This window comes from Lolium perenne, chromosome 4, assembly GCF_019359855.2.
Source record: "Lolium perenne isolate Kyuss_39 chromosome 4, Kyuss_2.0, whole genome shotgun sequence".
Taxonomy (NCBI): Eukaryota; Viridiplantae; Streptophyta; class Magnoliopsida; order Poales; family Poaceae; genus Lolium; species Lolium perenne.
Genome location: NC_067247.2, coordinates 115,771,552 through 115,780,013, shown reverse-complemented (window position 1 = coordinate 115,780,013; position 8,462 = coordinate 115,771,552). Strand labels below are relative to the sequence as shown.

At 58.0% G+C, this 8,462-nt stretch overlaps 1 protein-coding gene across 1 annotated transcript; it reads left to right on the top strand.

The window, feature by feature from the left end:
- Positions 1 to 5,865: 5,865 nt before the first annotated feature.
- LOC127293692 (9-cis-epoxycarotenoid dioxygenase NCED3, chloroplastic-like) lies at positions 5,866 to 8,247 on the top strand. The gene has a single exon (XM_051323332.2). It carries the CDS (start codon positions 5,959 to 5,961, stop codon positions 7,735 to 7,737), a length of 1,779 nt encoding a protein of 592 aa, XP_051179292.1. The 5' UTR covers positions 5,866 to 5,958; the 3' UTR covers positions 7,738 to 8,247.
- The last annotated feature ends 215 nt before the right edge of the window (positions 8,248 to 8,462 follow it).

Sequence of the window (8,462 nt, the reverse complement as noted above, 5' to 3'; positions counted from 1 at the left end):
GGGGGAGCTCGGCCACCGCCAGTTCAGGAGCCGCCTCCACGGCAGGAGCGGCAACGGCCGCGGGTGCCTCCTCTTCGATGGTGGCGGTGGCGGTGGCGGCGGCAGTCACTTCGTCGGCCATCTCTAGGTTTTGGGAGTACAGTGGAGTGTTTTCTGTTTTGGGAGGCAGACAGGCGGGCCAGGGGCGGACAAGGGAGGACGCGAGCGACCAGCCTTTCGCGTCCGCGGCCACGCAAACTCGTCCAAGATTTGGGCCGGGTTTGGGTCGTCCCGGACGCCGCGGCCATCCGTTTTAGGGATGGGTCCGCGCGCTGGGCCGCGGTTTTGTCCGTTTCGACCCATCCGGACGCGCGGGCGCGGGATGGGTCGCCCGGTTGGAGATGCCCTAATCCACACAAATAAATATCCAGGTGGGCGCCTGGCGCTCGCTCGATCGACCATGGACATTCTGCTTTGGAATGTATCCACCTGGACCCTTCTTTAATCGTTTGTGGGCTATGTAAAACCAGGCCCCTTTTTTTGCAAACGATGTACAGAAGAAATTACACAAGCTATTATCACCTCTTACTTGACTTTCTAGTGCATGCAATGTATGCTCCCAATCATCCATGAAAGAACCCATTGACTCGTGGATTGAGAACAATCCAACGTAATATTTGACTCTCTCAAGTAAACCTCACCGAACACCTTAGTCACCTCTTTGCAAAACTTTTACAATGAGTCAAAACCTGCCATCTCGTGCATTCGCAAGTACTCATCAATAAGATCGCCATCCACTCAATATGCAAGCATGAGAATAGTTGTAGAACACTTCTGTTAAGGAATGAAGCCAAGCTTACAGGCGACATCAGGCCAGCATCTGAAGATGGGTCGTAGTCCCTCACTCCTTCATGGATAGTCAAGAACATCTTTCTTGACATCCAAAATTTGCGCCAAAAAATGTGTTCCGGGTAGGCTATGTTGGCGGAGTGAAAGTAGTACGGGTGCATCTAGTGCGCTTTTGATAGGCTGGGCGCCCTGGCTTGACAATGGTATGCACTACATCATGGACTTGTCATTGGCATGCCCTATGATGGAGCTTGACATTGCCATTGTCATTGGCATGCCCTATGATGGAGCTTGACATTGGATTGGCATTGGCATGCCCTTTGATGGAGCTCCATCATGGACATTCGCATTGGCATGATGATCTTGTTGTGATTGTTATGGCCATCATGGAGTTGATCTGCAGAACTGGCTAACACTTCGCATTGTCATTGCATCTGATTCAAGGGTCATTGTAATTGTCTTCCTGGAAACCTTCCCGGATCGAAGGGTCCATACTGGACGCAAGGACATGGCCGTCCCGGTGCAGCTTCGTGACCCCAATGAAGGGTTCATTCAAGCGCACCAGCAGATCACCGCGCCAAGGGTTCACGCCGGCCGTCCTGCTGACCTGGGGCACGCTCCCAGGCAGCGGGTGCCGACGTTCTACGTGCAGGTGGAGAGCCCGGACCTCCTTGCCCTCGCTGTGCCGCCCTACATGAAGCAGCTCCTGATCACCAAGTACAAGATGAAGAACAATGACCCGTCGGGGAAGGTGTGCTTATACATGGACGAGCGCTGCGAGTGGAAGGTGCAGCTCCAGTGGACGGGCCAGCGTGCCGGCTTCATCAAGTCCTGGAGCGAGTCCACCGCCAGGCTTTTCCTCCGCGTCGACGACACGACCGCCTTCACCCCTAAGGACGACGGCTTCAAGGTCGACGTCTTCAGGAAGGAGACTTCGTGCTCCAGCATCTTCAGCCGCAAGAGACATCGCGAGAGCCCTTATGCTGATCCTCACCGTTAAGGTGCAGGTGCTTGATCCCTGTCTCTGTTGTTGTTTCATCGGTGTTGCTAGTAGTTGTGCTCGCCTCTAGGAGACTGGTAAACACTTGCTTTTGTGCATATGTGACTATTATGTTGGCCTGTAGAGGCTGCTGACCAATGCTTTGGACATGCGTAGTCTGCCCCCAGGTTTAAGTAGGCGGCATACCACTCTGACACTAGGATTAGGTACTGAGTACTATGTTCGTTGTGTATCTAACTGTGTGTTGTGCTTATGATCGTTTTTGAGCTCTTTTGTGTGCCGTTATGTGATGGTAAGGTCATCATATTTGAATGTGGTGAGGAGAAGTTTTGTCTGGGTGCCCAAAATGGCAAGCAAACACATGTGATGTGGCTGAACAGAGATGGAACACTGTATCCAGGCATCCAAACAACCTGCACTTCTGTTCGGGCCGATGCAACACATGTTGCCAAACGCTGGGCCAAATGTGGCTCGCGGTCTGTTCGCGACGCGCAGGGGCGCCCGTCTCGCTGAGCGTGGTGCATGAATTCTGCCCAGGTTACAGAACACGCCCCTAACGAGTAGGCTAGATTTTAGAGCATCTCCAGCCGTCTCCCCGGGAAGGCCCCCAAGACCCCTTTTTTCATCCGGGTGGACGAAAACGGCCCAATCGCGCCCCCGGATCCTCGTTTTCGCCCGGATTTGGGCTTTCATCCATCCGGCGAGCCCAGGTCATCCCCGCCCCCCCGGGGAGCACTCGGGGAGTCCGGAGGAAACGAAAGCGCGGGAAACATCGAGAAAATTTCCCGCGCGGCTCGTGGCCCCGACTTGTTGGCGAGAAAGGCCAATCGTCTTTCGCGCGCTGCAAAAGCCTGCCGCCGGTCAGTCTTCGCCGGACGCGTAGCTTCCACGCTGTGAGTTAATGCCATCGCCTCGAATTCACGCTCGGCTCCCTCTATTTATCGCGGCAGTACCGCGTCTGACCGCATTCACCACCGCTGTCTCCCTTCTCTCCCCAGCCCAGTTTTCTCTCCCCAATCATCCTCCAGTGAGCAATGGCGGGCCACGATGAAGGCGCGGCGAACAACGGCTTCGGCCGACGTTCCCTACACAAGTGGGAGGCGGGACTTCTGCATATGCCGGGCTACCCGGCGCCGCCAGACTTTCGCGCGCCCGTAGGATGGCGCCTAAGCGTGGGGGGTGTCCCAATCCCGCCGCTTCCGGTGGGAGCCGACGTGCTCGATGCCGTGATCGACGCTATGCGAGTCACCCTCAGCGACGAACAACGCGCGGAGGAGCGATACCTCCTCTACAAGTATGACGTCTAGAACGAGTCCTTTCGTCGCCGTCCGAACGGGAACTCGCAGCGTACGACGGTCCTTCCCCTCCTCCAGCGCGTAAGAGCATCTCCAGTCGCGTCCCCCAAACCGTCCCCCAAAGCGATTTGGGGCGCGCCGGACAAAAAAAGCGTTCCAGCCGCGTCCCCCAAAGCCCTTTTTTGTCCGGCGCGCCCCGATACGGTGTCCGGCGCCCCGAGCCCGTCCCCGTCCCACAGGGGACGCACCGGGGACGCCGGACACAACGAAAAGCGAGGCGGGCTCCCACATGTCGGCGACTATTTGCATAAACCGTTGGTTCGCGCCTCTTTTCTCGTCGCTCCTTCCTTCCCGCGCCTCCCACCCCACCGCCGCCGCTGGATTTCCCGGCCGTTTGGGCGTCGATGCGTGCTGCGAGTCAGCACCGTTGTCGCGGTGGGGCTCCCGCCGGTCGTGCCGCCGCCGCCGCGTCGCCGGCGCCTCCCGAACGCGCCGTCAAATCCGCCCCACCTCCGCGCACGTAAGGTGCTCGACGACTTGCCAGGTAGGCGCGATTGGTCGCTGTTTGTTGCGTCGTACGCCTCGGCGCAATTTTAACCATTGATTTTGCTTTAGCCATGGACAGCGACGATGAGATGGTTGCCCTGCTGCTGGAGGACGAGCAAGCGTTCGACGACGACCTGCGGGAGCATTTGCTGATCATCGCCTCCCTCCAGGACATGCTTGACGCCGAGGCGGAGAAGAGGAAGAGGCCGCGCCGCGGAGGATCAAGGCCGGGAAGAAGGAAGTCGAAGCCCCGGCAGAGGATGGAGGGGCATGCCATGCTGCACAACGACTACTTCGCCGACGGGGCAACACATGCCGACAATTTTCGGCGCCGGTACAGGATGAGCAAGGGCCTGTTCATGAATATCCTCCACGGCGTTCGAGAGTTCGACCCCTACTTCAAGCTCAAGCTCGACGCTGTAGGCGTTCTTGGGTTCTCATCCATTCAGAAGTGCACCGCCGCCATGAGGATGCTTGCATACGGAGCACCTGCCGATACACAGGACGACTACCTTCGCATGAGTGAGTCTACTGCCATTGAGTGCATGTACAAGTTTTGCCGAGCTGTGGTGGGAAAGTTTGGCAAATACTACTTGAGAGGGCCAACTGAGGAAGAGACTGCAAGGATCATGGCACAAAATGCTGCCAGAGGATTTCCTGGAATGCTTGGAAGCATCGATTGCATGCACTGGGCATGGAAGAACTGCCCGTTTGCTTGGCAAGGTATATACAAAGGGCGTCATGGATATTGCAGTGTGGTGCTTGAAGCTGTGGCAGATTATGACCTGTGGATTTGGCATTCTTTCTTTGGCATGGCGGGATCACACAATGACATCAACGTGTTGCAGCGGTCTCCGGTGTTCAGCAGACTAGTGGAAGGGCATGCTCCACCATGCAACTATGAGATCAATGGCCACCAATATACCAAAGGCTATTATCTAGCCGATGGTATATATCCAAAATGGGCCACTTTTGTCAAAACAATCTCGAATCCATCAGGTCTGAAGAATTCTCACTTTGCTACACGACAGGAGGCTTGCAGGAAGGATGTCGAGCGGGCATTTGGTGTGCTTCAAGCACAATTTGCCATTGTCCGGTACCCTGCTCTAAGCTGGTCTCACGACCAAATGTGGGAGGTGATGCAGGCTTGTGTGATCATGCACAACATGATCATCGAGGATGACCGCAAGAATCATGTTAGGTCACATGTTGGTCCCTATGAGTGTCAAGGACCTCTCGCGGAGGTTGATCATGAGGTGCCTGCAGATTTTGCTGATTTTGTGGTCATGCACGCAGAGATCCGTGACAGCAATGTGCATGAGCAACTTCAAGCTGATCTCGTTGAGCATTTGTGGAGGATCAAAGGAAATACCGTGGCACCTTGATGTATCATCTAGCCCTTTTTATTATATTTGATTACTTGTTTTATTGTTTGTTGTAATTTAATTTGAAAACAATCCTCGAAAACATTTTTTTTCATATGCTACATTTGATATAAATGGTTTATGTGTTAAAAAAATTATTTTAAATGTTTGGGGGCGGCGTTTGGAGGACGCGGCTGGGGAGCGACGTCCCCCAAACGCGGCACGAACAAAACACGTCCCCCAAACGCTCAATCCGGCGCGCTTTGGGGGACGGTTTGGGGGACGCGACTGGAGATGCTCTAACAACGCCAGATTTCGGCGTTGGGAGCCAACGTGCTAGAGATGCTGTTACCTATCGTGCTATCGAGGCGGATCAAAATAGACTGCCGGATGTTTGGCCGCTGGACATGGCCAAACACAGAGCGAAATATCCATCATTAAAAACCTGGAAGGGAAGAGAAGCCAAGGTAAATATACGCATGGCAGAGGACAGAGCAGTAGCGGCGCAGCAAAGGCAGTGGTCCTTGGGGCGGGCGGGCACGTCCCAGTCAGCTCGTCCCCCCTGCCGCCCCCCGCAGCGCACCACGTGGGCGCCCTCCCCCTCCCACCGTGTCAACAATTCCTCTTGGACTCCTCCACTACAAACCGTCCATGACCCCACCAGCACGCGCCCCGCCTACAACTCCCACTACCACGCCCGCGTCGTCTCGCGTCCCCTTCTCCCTCCATCATCTCGCTTCGCTTCCCTCCTTCCCCTGCCTCCTGCTCAAGTCCAATCGCTATATATAGGCTCGCGCTAGCCCTCCCAACTCAACTCACAACCATCCTTCGGTCCTTCCAGACCAGCGACGATCATCACTCCCTCCGCTCGCACTCCCCCAAAACCCACGCCAATTCCACCGTAAACCACACCAAATCCTCCCCGATGCAGACACTCACAGCGCCCACCTCTGTTTCCATACACCGGCACACGCCGCGCCCGTCCACGGGGCGGCCCAATTCCGTCAGGGTCACCGCCCGCGCCGTCAGCTCCGCGCCATCGGGCGCCGCTACCCGCGCGCCGGTCCCGTCCCACTTCTCCCCGGCCAAGCCCGCCATTGCCGCCCCCAAGGCACCAGCACCCGTACGCCGCGACGACAAGAAGAAGCTCAACCTCTTCCAGCGCGCGGCGGGCATGGCGCTGGACGCCTTCGAGGAGGGGCTCATCGCCAACATCCTCGAGCGCCCGCACGGCCTCTCCAAGACCGTCGACCCAGCCGTCCAGATCGCGGGCAACTTCGCCCCGGTCGGCGAGACGCCCCCGACCCACGCCCTCCCGGTCACCGGCCGCATCCCGCCCTTCATCGACGGCGTGTACGCGCGCAACGGGGCCAACCCGCACTTCGACCCCGTCGCCGGGCACCACCTCTTCGACGGCGACGGCATGGTGCACGCGCTGCGCATCCGCAACGGCGCCGCCGAGTCCTACGCGTCCCGCTTCACCGCCACCGAGCGCCTCACGCAGGAGCGCGCCCTCGGCAAGCCCATCTTCCCCAAGGCCATCGGCGAGCTGCACGGCCACTCGGGCATCGCGCGCCTCGCGCTCTTCTACGCGCGCGCCGCCTGCGGCCTCGTCGACCCGTCCCGCGGCACGGGCGTCGCCAACGCGGGGCTCGTATACTTCAACGGGCACCTCCTCGCCATGTCCGAGGACGACATCCCGTACCACGTCCGCGTCGGCGCCGACGGGGACCTCGCCACCGTCGGCCGCTACGACTTCGCCGGCCAGCTGTCCTGCCCCATGATCGCGCACCCCAAGCTCGACCCCGCCACCGGCGACCTCCACGCGCTCAGCTACGACGTCATCAAGAAGCCCTACCTCAAGTACTTCTACTTCGCCGCCGACGGCACCAAGTCCCCCGACGTGGAGATCCCGCTCGACCAGCCCACCATGATCCACGACTTCGCAATCACCCAGAACTTCGTGGTCGTCCCCGACCACCAGGTCGTGTTCAAGCTGCAGGAGATGCTCCGCGGCGGCTCCCCCGTGGTCCTCGACAAAGCCAAAACCTCCCGCTTCGGCATCCTCCCCAAGCGCGCCACCGACGCCTCGGAGATGGTCTGGGTGGACGTGCCGGACTGCTTCTGCTTCCACCTCTGGAACGCGTGGGAGGAGCCTGCCACCGACGAGGTGGTCGTCATCGGCTCCTGCATGACCCCCGCCGACTCCATCTTCAACGACTCCGACGTGCCGCTCCAGAGCGTGCTCACGGAGATCCGCCTCAACACGCGCACCGGCGAATCCACGCGCCGCCCCATCCTGGCCCCCGCCGACCAGGTCAACCTCGAGGTCGGCATGGTCAACTCCAACCTCCTCGGCCGCAAGACGCGCTACGCCTACCTGGCCGTCGCCGAGCCCTGGCCCAAGGTGTCCGGCTTCGCCAAGGTCGACCTCGCCACGGGCGACCTCACCAAGTTCGACTACGGGGAGGGCCGGTTCGGCGGCGAGCCCTGCTTCGTGCCCATGGACCCGGCGCTGTCCCGCGGCGAGGACGACGGCTACATTCTCACCTTCGTGCACGACGAGGTCGCCGGCACCTCCGAGCTCCTCGTCGTCAATGCCGCCGACATGCGCCTCGAGGCCACCATCCAGCTGCCGTCCCGCGTGCCCTACGGCTTCCACGGCACCTTCATCACCGCCAGCGAGCTCGAATCCCAGGCCTGATCGACCCGATCGAGCCGCACACTTGCCCAACACCTCCACGTTTCCCGGAGGTGGGCAAGAAAGAAAGCAGAGGACATGGACAGAGGAAGTTGTTGCCAGAGGGAGGAGCCTTCAGGCATCCCCGGAATCTTCCCTTCCGTCTACAGTTAGCAATAGTCGGGTTCCGTTTGTTCATATTAGTTAGCTTCCATCAGTCAGTCCACACTAGTGTAAGTAAGTAAGATTTAACTGTCACTCCCAGTGGCAGTGGCAGGAGGATTAGAGATAGCGAGAGAGAAGGGGTCCAGCTCGTAGCTGCTCTGCTGGTGCTTGCTTCTTCAGAGCAACCGTAGCTCAGCTGGTACCCGCTGCTAGTTACTATAGTGTTCTTCAATTTTTTTCGGATATGCTTGCCACCACCCGGTTGCTGCTGCTACTGCTGATGCAGCCGAGGTGTTTGTTCTTATGCCTCATGTTTCTGCATTTGTTGATACTATAATAATAAGATGGTGATTGCCCACAGTTCTTTCATAGCACTGTCATCATCTGTTAATTCGCTTTCTACGCATCTCTGCTTCTGTGTTTCTGTTGACCTGCAGTGTATGCAAAAATTGTTGCCAAAGTGAAGCTCGTCTATCCAGCTGCTTAAGATCATGTGTATAGTGAGTGTTACTCCAATTGAGGAGAACTCGGAGATGTTCTGTTAGGGTGTGTTCGGCTCGGGAACGAAGTGGAACGGAATGGGT